Source organism: Musca autumnalis, unplaced genomic scaffold (assembly GCF_047663935.1).
Source record: "Musca autumnalis isolate F117 unplaced genomic scaffold, ASM4766393v1 scaffold_4, whole genome shotgun sequence".
Taxonomy (NCBI): Eukaryota; Metazoa; Arthropoda; class Insecta; order Diptera; family Muscidae; genus Musca; species Musca autumnalis.
This window is the reverse complement of record NW_027411977.1, coordinates 251,842,039-251,857,995: the sequence shown is the minus strand read 5'-3', so window position 1 is coordinate 251,857,995 and position 15,957 is coordinate 251,842,039. Positions and strand designations below refer to the sequence as shown.

At 36.8% G+C, this 15,957-nt stretch overlaps 1 protein-coding gene across 1 annotated transcript in view; it reads left to right on the top strand.

The window, feature by feature from the left end:
- Window positions 1-15,162, top strand: part of Sox21b (SRY-box transcription factor sox21b) — a 52,133-nt gene extending 36,971 nt beyond the window's left edge. Inside the window, exons 4-7 of the mRNA XM_073987171.1 lie at window positions 10,263-10,329; window positions 10,391-10,518; window positions 11,236-11,330; window positions 13,807-15,162. Coding sequence (XP_073843272.1) covers window positions 10,263-10,329; window positions 10,391-10,518; window positions 11,236-11,330; window positions 13,807-14,442 — 926 coding nt within the window. The 3' untranslated portion in view covers window positions 14,443-15,162. The remainder of the gene's footprint in view (window positions 1-10,262; window positions 10,330-10,390; window positions 10,519-11,235; window positions 11,331-13,806) is intronic.
- Window positions 15,163-15,957: the final 795 nt, after the last annotated feature.

The following is a 15,957-nucleotide window of genomic DNA, read 5'->3' as shown; positions in this document are numbered from 1 at the left end:
TGTTATGTCATATTCGAGCTATATTGAGGTCTCGAGACATAAAACTCAATGGAAATGCATGAAAAAATGTCTATTCCACAAAGGATTATAAAGGATTTTTCGTGGACTATATCTTGAAAGCCAATTAGAAATTTGTCTCACTGGCTTCACCAAAATTTTGTTATTCTATTTCAGACAAATTTGTTGCTAAACGGTAGGAGAAAATAATGACGAAAAATTAATTTGTGTGCGTCAAAAACTGATAAAATCTGCTATATTTAGCAAACCCACTTGAATTTTTCCCTATCATCAACGAAGTATAACACTGTCCAACATTTTTAAGGTAGACGTGTGAAAACAACTTCTAACCAGAATTTAATGTCTCTATCACGGTGTATGTACACTCTATAAATTATTTTTGTTGAAAATCGCAATGATAATCATAGGCAACGGGATGCCGCACAAATGTGCGTAATTTTTAACATATTTGTTGTAAGATTTTTAGTCAGAATGTGCTTAAAATTGCACACATTTGAGTTGCGATTTTAAAGAACAATTCGTTGTGATTTGCGAATCTGAATCCAAGAAAAAATTAGTTATTAGTTTAGAAATTAGAAAAAATATTGGTAGAATAAGAATAAAATTTATTAGAATATTAAGTTAATTTATTTCATTAAGTTTTTTATCAGAGTTATTATTCGTTTCATATTATTTATATTTTTCTTTTTGCACAGGATAAAATTAAAAAAATTCCGCTTATATAATAATAACAGAGTATTTGCAAGATTAAAGTAATTGTGTCACAATTTGGTTCTATGCATGTCATTTCCCCTTCTAACCAAATGTATGCAATAGATTCTCTGTTACTCTCCTCCTCTGCAGGTGATGTATCTGCAATTGTTAAAATTAAATATCAATAAAAAACCAGAGTTGTTTGAGCTTGAAACAACTCTGGTTTTTTATTGATATCAAAAGGGTCGAACACACACACAATAATATAAAATTAAATATCTTTACTGTCTTTTACACATATATAGCAATAACTTACAAATTATGGAAGCCCATGGAGTGGCCGTTACGTTTTCCCGCTTAACCTCATCTATTGTGGTGCCGAACTAAAATAGTCACATATTGCCTTTACAATATCTTCTGCATTCTCAATATTGAAAATCCGAATAAGCTTTCTTTGAGATGCTTCAAATATTCTATAGAATATTTTTCAACGACCATTTAATAAATATATCAATAATGTGGTGAATTGCCAAACATGAGAAAAATCTGTTCGTTTCAACAGTGTTTGATATACATGATGTAAAAAGAGTGACATAAGATACTGCTGAAACAAAATAAAGGAAGGATTTTACATCTTCACATTGTTCCATGGAATTGTTAAGCACACTTTTTCTAAGATTTCCTGTAAAGGTAACATGGTTCAACTCCTAATGGTTTAGCAGCTATTGACTAGAATTTCAGAAATGATGTAAAATTTTCTATATTTATCGATTTTGCAGTTTTTCTCGATTGATTTGTATGAAATATTAGTGCTACTGCCTGAGGGCGGGCTACAAGATTGCTAAATACGGGAAAACAATTAATGCGAAAAAGGTATTTTTAGTGTGATTTAGATGAAGCCTGAAATCAGAACCGGGTCTGAAAAGTCGAAACCTATCTAGGATTTTTGTGGTCTCGATGTGTACTTTCCAAAAATGCCTATTAGAAGTTGTTTGTATTTTTAGTTACGAGATTAAAACAAATACACTTTGATACGATGCTAATGTACATACCTCATCGAAATTCGTTTCAGACAACTTGGAATTACTTTGCAAAATCCGTCCGTCGGTATCTCTTTTTGTCCTGCAAGCTGGAGCACATGAAAACTGTCGAACAGATCAACCGATTTGGTCCAAGTTTTGGATCTCGTAATATTTTGACCAAATTAAATTTAAGTCATATGTACCACTACCTCCGCCATAAAAGTTAAAAATTTGTCGCTTAAATTGTGCATACTAGATCTAAACTTTGCACATCGCAATATTTCTTCCTGATATAGATCGAACCTGATATCGACCACTCCCTCACATATCGTAAAATTACTTCTAAACGTACATCAAGTTCCAAGAGAATATGGATGGACAACATCTTCAGTTAATTCCATCCTAAAAGTTCAACATAAATGCAGTATGAAGACTGTTCGAGGAGCCTTTGGACATTTTTTTGTTGACATTTGTAGTCTTGTTTACAGCGATATCCTATTTTTCGTGGGCAAGTCCATGCTTCCTTACAATGCTCAAAATACTACGAAGACCAAGTGAAATGGCTTGTGGTAACTATTGAAAGGAGTGTCTCTCAGAATAAGATCCATTTCCAAAATGGACTATGCCGCTCCATTTCTACAGGTACCGTCTCCGCAAATGTTTAACACTTCTGCGCTTTTATCTAAATTAAATTTATTACCAAAACCATGCATTTTGCATGTACTCGTATTTAGTCGGAACATCCACAATCGTTAAGATAAATATCGCAAAAGTTTCGATATTTTGGAAATTTTGTTCGCCCAAAAATCCCACAACATTTTAAAAACTCCCTGAATACATAATTTTTGCTGAAAAATATTTTGGGTTGTGTAGCCCATATTCGATCTGTTCATTGTCGCAAATTCACACAGGCTAAGGGCACATAACTTTTGGCAAACGCGACTGATACTTTGTTACTAATTTTTCAGAAATCAAAGTTCACGATTTTTTAGTTCGTTTCCAACCGATTACAAGTTATGACAAATATAAAACTCTTTTGGATACAGGTGGTCAATCGACAAGGGTACAGTCCTTCTTGATTAATTTGCTTATTATTAGCGAATAATTATGTAGGGTTTTTTTAAGGATCGATTGTTATTTGTCAAAACTATGTAACAGGTGAAGCAATAATTTTAATTTAAGAAATATTTAAATTCTAACTCCGATAAGTTGCAAGAACTGAGTCCAGCAAATTGTTTAATATCATCGAGTTCAAAAACTTCCACTCGCACAATTAAAAAATGAATGCTTTTTCTGTAACATTATACCGAATGTAGAGAATACGGCGGGAACAACAATGGAATTTTTCGACTTAAAGTGTTTTGTCACTATTTAGCTAAGAGTTTGCCGATTGATTTCTAATATTGGTTTCTGAGGTATTTGTTCGACCATGCTTTGGCATAGCCCAAATATGAGTTTTGTAGTCTCAAACAGTACTGCGAGAAGGATTTGGAGTCTATGAGTCATAGTCTGAATCGTCCGATTATAAATTTCTGAAGTTTTTAATTGCCATGCACAGACTCTATCACTTGTAGTAAAGAATCAAATTTGACGTTTTTGTGACATAAAATAATATTTTAATCTTAGGTTATCAACACAATATCTATTTTAGAAGTCCAATCTGCACTTTTTGGAGGTATTTAATTCATAGAAGTCGAAAAAGGGGGTATATTCGGGTCGAACTATACCCTCCAACACATTACACCCGTGTACTCGTATAACTCAATTCGTGCTATTTGCGAATAGAGTTAAATAGGGATTGGATTAAAAGGAATCCCAACATCTAATGTAAGATTTTCGAAATACTGAAAATCTTGCGATAGCAAAAACATTAGCAAGTCTCTGTGGCTGTAAAATTCCGGAATATACCATACCTACATGATTAAAAACTTCGATATGATTTATTTTCAAATCTAAATATCCGAGGACTTTTATTTTATACTCTGTAAAAATTTAAAATTTATACATATTGTGAGTTCTCTCTACTGAATTTACATACTTTGTGTCAATATTTCATACAATAGCATCTAACGAAACCTTTAAAATAGGACTTGGTCTTATAACCTACAAGATTGAACGATTTGCATTAAAGGAAGTAAGATATTATTCACAGCTGGTTATCCATGGGTGCTTTTGAATTAGCATCAGGTTTTCTTGTTTACAATTATCGTGATTACATTAATCAGCGAACAGTGCTTCATTTCTACAAGATAAGGAAAGCTCCATAGACTCAATTCTTTCTTCCAGATTTCTCATTTCTTTAATTTTACGCGAAACACACAACTTTTAGTAGTACAAATCCGTTTATTTCTGCTATTTAGTATTTTTGTTTATTGTAAAAGTCGTAATTGGGATTTTAGTTTTATTTTTAATTTATCTCTAAATTTAAGTTTATCTTTTTAATATTCAGTTTAAACTTCATTTAATAAATGATTTATGTATTTTTATGTTCATTTTTTATACCCTCAACATTTATGCTAAGGAGGGTATATACACTTTCATACGGGCAAAATGTGGCTCATCGAAATAATGGTTTTAGACCCCAAGTATGTTTGGACGAAATGTGTTTCAGACAATTTGGAGTCGATTGAGCAATGTCTGTCCGTCCGTCTGTCTGTCTGGCTGGCTGGAGCGCACGATAACTCTCGAACGGATAAACCGATTCGCTTCAAATTTTAGTTTAAGTTGGGCTATATTGGTCCACTCCTTTCGGTACCTCCCCCACAAAAGTTCGAAAATTTTCGGAAAATTTGTGCGCACGATAACTCTTGAAGGGAGTAACCGATTTGGTCCATACTTTGCCCATTGTAAAATGTGTACCAGACTTAGATAATGTTTCAATATAGACTCAATCGGTATACTCCTTCGGGTACCTCCCGCACAAAATTTCGGAAAAGTTCACTTTAGAGCCATCTCTCGAATCGCTCTGATTTTTGTTTTAACAACTTGTATTCACTGCGTTCCATACGACGGTACAAGTTTCATTAGGGGCAAGTCCATACTTCCTGAGAAAATAACCTTAAAGTTGCAAAAAAACCCCTATGACACCGTGTGATTGGAGCGTGTGTGGTTGTAGCGCAACATAACTCTCGATCGGATCTGCCGATTCGGTCCAAAATTTGGCCTAAGTAATATTTTGTCCAAACATAGTTTAAGTTCGAAGATAAGCCATATCGGTCCACTCCTTCAGGTACCTCCCCCACAAATTTCAAAAATGTTCGGAAATTTTTTCCATACGGTAACTCTTGAAGGGAGTGGCGGAATTGGTCCATACTGTACACATCCTAATATATCTGCTAGATATAGATCAGGTTCAAATATGGACTATATTTGTCCACTCTATCCGGTACCTCCTACACAAAATTTCGGATAAGTTCACTTTAAGACCTGCTATCGAATCACTTTGAATTTTTGTTGAAGCAACTTGCATTCGCTGCCTCAATTACGATGGTAAATGTTTTTTCAGGGGCAAGTTCATACTTCTTGAGCAAACATTGCGAAGAGTGTAAAACCCCCCCTATGGCACCATATGTAGTGGCTGGAGATCTACTTCCATAATGTTCAATGTAGATCCATTCCTTTTAGTATCTCCTCCACAAAACTTTTGATCTATAACACTATGCAACACTGAAAATGCAAACAACTTCTAGTATGCATTTTTCGAAAGTACATATTTAAACTACAAAAACCCTAGTAGGGTTTTGTCCAGTCAGATCCAGTTCGGATTTTATGACCTCATCTAAACCGGGCTAAATCTACACTTTTTTGCATTTATCAGGCCTTTATCTCAGAAACGAATAGGAATTTGGCGTTGCTGTCTTTAGCAATATTGTAGCCCTAAATAAGTAGAATTTATCTTTTGAAAAACTTCATCTAGGTCATCAAAACCTATAAAATATAGAAAATTTTACATAATTGGTCAGTATCGGCTTCACTATTGGGAGTTGAAACTCTAAAATGCTTTCTTCATGTTGTTTCAGCGGTATTTTGCATCATATCTTTTACAACACGTATTTCAAACACAGTTCACACCAACAGTTTATTCTCGCATTTCGGATTTCACTACTTTATTGACAGTTTTATTAAATCGTCGTTGAAAAATGTACTGAAAACAACGGCATAGAGGCATTTTACAACAATGACATGTTCTGAAGAGTTGTGTACTACATTCCAGGGAATATTTTTCCAAAGGAAAATATTCAGAAAAAACTAACGGTTTTCGAGATACGGTGCGAAATGTATAAAAATTGTGGAATTTTTGCATATATTTTGAAATTTGAGGGAATAAACGTAGTTTTTCGAGTTCATTATTTCTCAAAATATTTTATTCTTGTCCTTATCTACAAATGTGCTTCAGAGGTCAAAAGAAGATTTGCATTGGTTTCAGAGATATAGTCCCGAATTTCTTTAAAAACTCAATATTTAACCATGTTTAGATGGGGCCATAAAATCCGAGCTGGATCTGCGCAACAAAACCCAACTAGGGTTTCTTGTTGCTTGGGTATGTACTTTCAAAAAATCCTCAATTCGAATTGTTTGCACAAGATCACCTTAAAAATGTTTCACAGTGTAATCCTAATGAACATTTTTGTCGGCTCAAATGCCCAACATTTTTAAAAACCCCTAAATACATATGTTTTTTTGGGAAAAAATTGTTTCAATATATATACAGGCTGAGGGTATATCTCTGTCGGCAAAGCCGACTGATACTTTTTTACTTGTTGTATATAAGATAAATAGTAAGCATTTAATCGAGACGGACCCAATTTAAAGCTATGGAATAATTATGAATACATCCTGATAAAAATTCCCAATTCAAACCTGTGTTTGACAATATTCATAATAATTATAAACCTGCTACTTCATTTAGTCATTTGGAAGAATACGACGCGTATGGATGGTATTTTAGGAATGAAAATTCAGTATTAGTCCGCATTGTTCTATTGTAAACTACATTCCCTACGGTTTAAACTTGTGCAAACGACGCTGGGAGTAACAACATCTAGGGACGAGCATTCACATTGACTTGATGATTGGGTGGGTGGGTGCATGGCGTGCCTTAGGGCATTTGAGTGGATTTCGTTCGGTTCACTGACGGAACACATCAACGAGATACGAGTTTATGAAAAAAGTTTTACAATGAAAACTGCCGTACAATGGGTCGAATACAAACAGACTTGAATGGCAATGGAACACCGAACAATTGATTAGAATTCAATTGAAAGTTGAGTTTAGTTCATAGCCATCGATGGGGTTTTGTGTTGGCAGTGATTGTTTGGGTTTCTTCGTTCCATTATTTTGATTTTTCGATTATTGTTTTTTTAACAGTGGCGGTGAGGGGCAAGGCGTTTGACGGGTGGGGTATGACGCTATTGTGTGCTGCCTTCACATTGTTCGTTATTCTTGGGGTTGTATAGAAACTTATTATCCCAACGTGCAATTGACAGGTGTATCTGTCAAAATGAAAGCGGGTTGCTTAGTCCTTTGTTATTGCAATGAATTTGCGTAATAATACTCAGCTCTGTGTGTCTCTTGCACTGAATGTAGTTCGGCCATAACAATGCTTTCATTATTGAACTATGAAATTTCCATTTAAACGATCAATCACAGTCTGCGAATATTAAAGGATTTTTTTATAACAAATATTAAATAAGTACATCATACCAAACTTTGCTATTAGCAGAAAATAACTTTAACTGGTAAATATATCAAAATTTGGCAATTTTTTAAATTTTTAACAGCTCGGGTTAAACACTAATCTTTGGATCAAGTCCTCCGTTCTATGCAATCATTTGTAATGCTAGTTGATTTGCATATGTATATATTGGAGGTAAGTCATACAAATTTCCTATTTAAGTGTATTGGTGAAAAACTATAGTTCGTAAACACGAGGTTACCATGGCGAAATTAATACACATACAGTCGAACTTCTCTATTACGTAGTAGTTTTTTCAAAGCACAAGTGGAAATTTTCTCATATAATAACCTCTCTATAAAGAAATTTCTCCATAACGTAGTAATTCCTCGGTCTCCAAGTGCTACGGTATGGAGTAGTTCGACTGTAGTATTCTAGTGAGGACGACTTAAAAGCTTTTGTTCGTCTTTGTGGTACCATTAACTTCAAATCTCTGTAGATTTAGACCATAATTTGGATCAAAACTCGTATTCAGTAGTTTCGGAATCCCTAGAAATCCATACGCCTGTATGGAAGCTTGTACAGTCAGATTGCACTTCATGAATGTTTGTACATATGTATGTACAAACACATGGATATTGGATTCTTGAGATATTACAAGTCGTTCATCGCCAGCAGTATGCAGGTTAGCAGCACGCATTTATGAATGCTGTTATACATACATACATATGTGAGGTTAATGGAGCCACCATCCCTCTAGAATTTTTACAATGTAATTTATATTTGATCAACAGTAGAACATCCTTTCCAATCATTGTATATGCACAAACAGAGCAGTCATGAATCCCACCCTCTCTCTATGTAATGGAAAGACAATTGTAATTGTCTTAACTGTTCATAAGTGTGATTGTTATGTGATTGCCTTTTTGTGGTTGTGTTAATTTTTCAGCAAGTGTAGCATAATCGTACATGGCTATGCATAGGAGCGATTTCCTAAGAAGGATTTGTGTGTCACTCGAATAGAATATTGTGGGTTTAAGAAGTGCCGCACTCATATGCACATTTGTATGAATGTTCGTTGCCCAATCAAGTATTCAAGTGATTTCGACCTGCAGTCTTTTGATTTCAATGGGCAGTGCCATTCTGTTTGTATATGCGAAATTTCCAATAACACTATACAACACTGAAAATGCAAACAACTTCCCGTATGCATTTTTTAAAGTACATATTGAGACTACAAAAACCCAAGTAGGGTTTTGTCCTGTCAGATCTAGTTCGGATTTTATGGCCTCATCTAAACCGGGCTAAAACTACAGTTCTTTTTGCATTTTCAATACCTCATAGGAATTCAATACCTCATAGGAATTCATGATTTCACCACATTATTGTCATATTTATTAAATCGTAGTTGAAAAATATACTGAAAACAACGTGATAGAGGTATTTCACAACAATTGCATGTTTTAGAGAGTTGTGTATTATATTCCGGCGAATATTTTTTCAAAAGAAAACATTTAGGACAAATTAACGGTTTTGTAGATATAGTGCGAAATATATACAAATTATGGAAATTTTCGATATTTTATAAAATTTGAGGCAATAGAGTTCATTATTTCTCCAAATATTTTATTCTTTCCCTTATATACAAATTTGCTTCAGATTTCATATGACGATTCACATAGGTTTCAGAGATACCGCACAGAATTACTTTAAAAATTCAATATTTAACCCAATATTTAATAAAAATTCAATATTTAACCCAACAGTCGGTTGCATCGAACGGGGGAAATGGTCAGTTTACTGTTTACCAATAGTCCTTTAATGAAAACGCGATTTTCATATATTGAGTCGTGTGGCCAATGTTTCATCTGCAAGCTGTGTGCCCAACTACACTACTTGTCAATGCCACGGCAGCTGGTTCTTTCCTACCGGATTGACCCGAAACCATAGTGTTTCGGTAGCGGCCGCCAACCCAGCATCAAACCTATGCTTTTACGTAGGTTTCTATGCTGCTACAACAACTACACTACTTGAAGATAAGTTCAAATAAAACGGCTAAAGAAGTCCTAATGTAGAAATGTAGCCAATATTACGTTGAGGGGAGTTCTTGACACTTTGAAACAGCCTGAGGCTAACGGCCAAGAAACAATATAAATATCAGCCAAATGACTGATATTCTTTTCATTAAATTTTGCATTGCCATATAGCAGAGAGGCTTACTTATGACCTCGATAACCTCATGAATTCCTATGAGGTATTGAATCGACGGCCGGCGTAGACTTTATCTTTCATGTGGCCCCAAATGAAGAAATCGCAATGTGTGAAATTACATGATCTCGCTGGCCAATTGTGATCACCTCTTCGAGCAACTTTCCCGCAAAAGAGCTATGGTTTCGTTGCTAGTATTGCTTGTCAACTCTGACCATAAAAAAATCATTAATTATCTCTCAATGGCGCAATCCATTCACCCTAACTGACCTAGTTTCGAAATAGTAATGTAAAATGTCTCCACCGGACCATTAACCTCACCAAACAGTCACAAGTGGAGGATGCAGAGGCTTCCTAACAATAACAGCTCCAATTTTTTCACAAATTTCTGTTTTGCGGTCCTATGAGGTGCTTCACGACGACCCAAAAATGCTTTTGTTTTGCGAATATTTCATCATTTCAATACGTTGTTGAGGCGTGTATCGTTCCATTTTTAGTGATGGCGTGGTTTCTACTTGTCAAATGTCAAAGAATTCTAACGAAGCCGATTTCGGGGTGGCACACTTTATTATTACCTGTTTACTGGGTTTTATTTTCCTCGAACGCTCCAATGTGTATGTTAATGATTGTATTACCTTTATTCGCAGGTGCTGAATGGAAATTGCTAACGGAAGATGAAAAGCGCCCATTTATTGATGAGGCTAAGAGACTTCGGTAAGTCTGTGTGGAGATGATAATGACATATTCTGATTTCTCTATATTTTCCTTGTTGTAGGGCAATGCACATGAAGGAACACCCAGACTATAAATATCGACCCCGAAGGAAACCCAAGGCTCTCCGAAGAGATGGTTATCCGTATCCCATGCCATATCCTTCTGTGCCCGTTGAGGCCCTCCGAGCCGGTAAGTTTTATTATTATTTCACCGCCGTTAACCGTGCTTGAAAGAATATGTGACACGTCACAGGAAAATGACACAAAGAGAAAACTCAAGCGGAAGCAAAGACAACAAATAAAACAAACAAAAGAAACAGTAGACAAATAGCTATCTGACACGAAATTGCAAGTAAGACATGAAGATAATGTCTACATTTAGTTGGGAATAGGACATAGACAAGAACAAAAAACGGGCTATTGTTGTTTTCGCATTTGAAATAGTATTGAAACTTCGTTGGAGATAATATTTGCTCCACTAAATGACTTCATGCGGAGTACAAAAGATGACGATGTGTAATTAGCATTTCGCAGGCGTCAGCATTAAATTGGGAGTTTCATTGCAAACTTTTAGAAGTTAGTGTCCTGTTTAGTGTGTGCAGGAAATTTTCGTAGATATTGTGATTTGCATGAGTCCAACAAAGAATCGAACCATGACGACCAGACAATAATTCATAGACAGTTTTAGTTTGTGGAGAAAAGGGAAACAAACTTTCTGAAAAAATGCGGGAATTAGTCGCCGATGAAAAAAAAAGCTGAATCACATGCACAATTAGATGAAGTCAGCGATTTATGTTCGAAGCACTTGCGGACGACGTCCTATTGTAAATTTAATTGTTATCTTAAGAACCAATTTTATGGGCTGAGAAATAAAGAGATAAACTATTGAACGCCTTCTTTCTTTCAGGCATTACTCCAAGCTATTTTGCGCCGGGACCAGCAGCGGCCGCAGCTTATCATTTGGGCAGTCATCTGACGCAAACCAACCCGCCAACATCACAGGTGAGTACAAGATGAAGGGTTACATACCAATTAACTCAAGTGCTCTGTGCACCGTTGAAAAGTGTTTTGAAAAAATAATAGTAACAAACGAAGTATTGCTGTAAGAGGAAACGCATAATTATGTCTGCGGTACTCGGATCTTGGATTTCTCTGCCCTGTCATATTTTGTCCGGACAGCAAGGGATAGTTGTTGAACGGTAGCAACACACTACAAACAACCACCCATGTCTCACACATTGATCAGCAGAAGACACGTTTGAATGTTGCCTCATTGTCTTCTTCGTGAGTGGAACGATGTCCGCTATTGTCCGCTAACGCACCTGCAAATTATTCCGATGATTGTTTAATAACATAATTTTCTACCCACTTTTTGAACGCCCACTTAAAATAGCAGACAGGCAACAGCGGCAGCAGTCTACGAACGTCACGGCTCTTTATCCTCCCAACGTGGATCAGCACTAAATTCAGCGAGTCATCCAAGCTCACGATTGCTAACAAGAGTGTTTAGCCACTCATTGAGCTGGTAACACCTTGTTATTTTTCAATTATAACCATTTAAACAACTCACATGCCCATGCTCCTCGAAAGGGAGGGAGCATGCATGTACTACATCATGCATGAACAAACTCACATACAGACACGCGCACCACTGAATGTAATCTGCATGCATGCTGTATGGGGACAATCATCCTTCCGTAATAACCCGAAAGCGACATGTACATAAAATTGGCGACTCTTCCATAGTACCAATGCAAGGAGGGCGCTGGAGTCGGTGCTGCTTCTTGCCTCATTGTTCTGGCAACCAAAAAGGATGGCAGCTGCATTTCAATGAAAAGCATAGTGCTTAATGGCTGAAGCGTGAAAAATTAACTGAGTAGTACCTCCAATGTGCCCGAATGTCACTTTGAACACGTCGCATTCATTGCTGCCACACACCTCGAGCAATTGTAAAAGGACTTTCCAGGTAGTGGCACTTTCCTTTTGAGTGAGCACCTACAGTAGACTTCGGTTCGTACATATACATATATACATATGTTCTCTAGAGCTATGTGAATATGGAGTGCGGGTGAATCTCCCTTGGTGTGTTCTTGGGAAGCAGCAGCACATCATCATCATAAGATGCTCTCCGTTCCTATTACCCTAACAATCATGGTGCTGGCAATATCCTTCGAGCGGGAAACCTTTGGCATTCACTCAATGTGACAGTCTTGTTAGTCCTGTGCAAGGAGCTGTATTCATTATCAAGTTTTTAAAATTCATGATTGTTGTTTGTGGGCCAGGTAAAGCTCGGGCTTTGAATGTGCGACTGTGTTGATGGACGCTTGCAACATTTATGTAAAATGCGAGGCTGGCGATGAAAACTTTTAGATATGTATTTGTGTTTCAACACGAATGTGCTGTTTTCAAATGTCAAAGCTCGAACCAGCCAGTACTTCACACACCATTAGAGGTCACATTCGCATGTCGTCAGTCTCACCAGCGTTCTGTTTACATCGAGACAATTAATTGATTACTGCAATCACAATATTTGTTGTTACAATTCCCAATTCCCAAGCTGTTTCGAATTGTAATTGCGTGGATAAAAACAACATTGAACCGCATTAAGTGTAAGCACAGCGTCTATCCTTGGCCGGTGTGAATGTGTTCGACAGGCTGGGCGGATGTTTTGTCGTTGCGAGTGCAAACACACAGATGAAACCGGAGAAGATGATGATGTGTTAACAATGTAATTATAGCCTCGACACCCTTTGCTCGAAGGAGGGTAGCGTATTTCTGCATGTTCACTCACCAAAATGTGAGAACGTTTCGAAGAAGCCACCCTTTGTTGGCCGCTATGCTGCAGACAGCAATGATTTGGGAAGGATATTTGCCAGTGTGTGTGTGTTTTTGTTTGTTATTGTAGCTTGTAGCAGACGCAAATAATAGGGGGAACAAACGTTTTAAATAAATGCGATTACATTGCAATAAAATTGTATTTGTATTTATTTCCATTGTACTCTGGTCTGTGTTAGAGAACCTGCTACGATTCGAATTGTTTGCCTTCCCACTTGAGTTTTTAATTGCGGCCAAAGGATTCAATCCCAGCAATGTTTAATGTTTGCGGATGGTGTTTAACGGGGAGGGGCGGGGCGGTCTACGGCCAAGGGTGGTTGTCGGCTGACGCAACTGTTTCCAAATCCCATTAAGTAGAGTGTCATCATGCACAATTAGAAATCGTGTCTGTCCGACCGCCAATATGGTCGGCCGCATTGTTAATTTCGAAATCCCCAAAATGTAAAACGATACCTATTGTCCGTGTCCGTTTGAATTGGTACTTATGGCTTAAAGTTATTCGTAAATAATGTACAGACCTATGTATGTACGTCTCTGTATGTATTTATGTAAGCAATTCTGTGTGTACAAAGGGATATTTTATTATTCATAAGTTGAAACATATTGTGACTGAATTAAATTTTCTATCCTTATTTCGTTGCAGAGCTCAATTTCGGCACAAATGGAGGTACCAAAATTTGCATTGGATCGCAATACGTACCTTGGTTCTGCCGCTTCAGCTGGATCTTTGTATGAATCGTCTAAAGCCGCCCAGGCTAGCGCGGCTTACAGTGCCTACTTGGATCCCAGCGTACTGACAAAGGCCTACTTTGACTCTAAAATGTATCAGGACAGAGCGGCCAATTATGCCTTTGACATATCGAAAATATATGGAGCCCAGCAGCATAATACATCGGCAGCAGCCGCTGCAGCTGTGCACCAGCATCACCAACAGCAGCAACACCTGCTAAACGGTCTGGGAATTCCTAGTCCTCACAACAACAACAATGCTTCATCAAACAGTACTACCAATTTGGAGGAACGCGACACCTCACCGTCACACCTTGAGTCCGGTGGAAACAACAACGGCAGTGTCATCGGTGGAATAGCCGACTCCAAATCTCACCTCCATTCCCCCAACGACAGTCAACTGGAATATTCCCAGTATGGGCAGTACAATCAGAGTGCCACAAATTTCCAAAACAATGGTCTTTCGGCCCCAGCTCCAACAGCGAACAGTTCGTCAGTGTCGTCCGCCAGTAGTGGTGATTTTCGAAGGCCGCTTACGGTCATATTCTGACCGCCCTCCGAGGAATGTGAAGAACTTAATCTGTCCATTACACATTGAAGCAACCAAGTTTGTATCTAAGCCAAGTCCAAGTACAAAGCCGTTTTCTTATAAGGGTTTATTGACGAACAGCGAGCTGACGATCAAAAAAAAAAGGTAGAACTGACGCCTGATGATCCCTTAGTTTGTAATTTGATTTTCATTCTCCACTTCATCCTCCCTTTTTCCTCTCTGTACATCGAGAAACAACTTAGTTGATAATTTTACAACGATCAGAGCAAAATCAAAAACACAATACATGCATTACACACAAACACACCCAACATATGTATTTACTCTGGAAACTGAGATTAAGAACTGGCTGAAATGCCAACCACTTATACCCGACTATAACCGACAAAGTAGTATGTATCTGTATTATTTTTTAATTGTAATTTACGTAAGTACATACATACATACATAATTAGCATTCAGTCGTAAGCAAAAGTTCACCCCACATGCACCCCATATTCCAATGAGCTTCACTGGAAAACGCACATACACACACGAAAAACAACATACTCGATTACTTTTAATAAAAACGTAGACTTCTAGACAAATTGTAGAATATTAATTATTAATTAAATTATTTGTATGTAGGTGTCTGCATATGTACATACACACATACATAAGTAAGTAAATAAGTAACCTATGTTTTCACTGTTGATGAATTCCATCGGTCCCAACATAAAATGTGTAAATAAAGAATGAATTCATTTAATATTTTGCAAAAAAAACTGTTGTTTTAATTCATCTATGAAAATATCTTCGTTGGCCTTGAATTCCTCTGCAACTACCAGACCGAATTTGGTCCTTTTTCATGCATTGGAAAGCTTAAAATGTTATCTGGCGAACAAAAAAAAACGATTCTTAACCACTATGCGACGCACTAAACAACCATTGAATTCTATTGAACTCTCTACAACCATTGAGCAAAAATCTAAAAATGGTTGAATTTAGACCAAACCTTGGGTACTTCGGTTTTTTTGGGACGCTGATTTCTGAGTCGCTGGTTTAAAAAGGAGTTTTTATATATTATATATTAAAATATTCTACAAATTTGTTCGCCATAAAATTTTACTATAGGTCTTAGAATACATAAAAACTCTAAATGTTTGGCCTGTTTCAATAAGACGATTAGAATACCAATTCGTTCGAACTACTACTAAAAAAAATATTTGAATTGTTTTTATTTTCAATCATACAAACATTTCCTACAACAACCGAAGTTTGTTAGTTAGTGTTGAATTCGAATCGTCTTAGAGAAACAGGCCATTTACCTAAAGGCGTGACTCCATACTATATCATCAGGCATGGTACAATGAAGTAGAGGTAGGCCAGGTATGAAAATCACTGAGAAATGTTACCCTGAAGCCATGGCTTAAAACGTCAAATGGCATGGCAAAATAATAATGGTAGATGTACCTGCATAGCTATCCGTATTACAAAAACATATGGAACTTAGAGCTTTATATGTTAAAAGTGCCA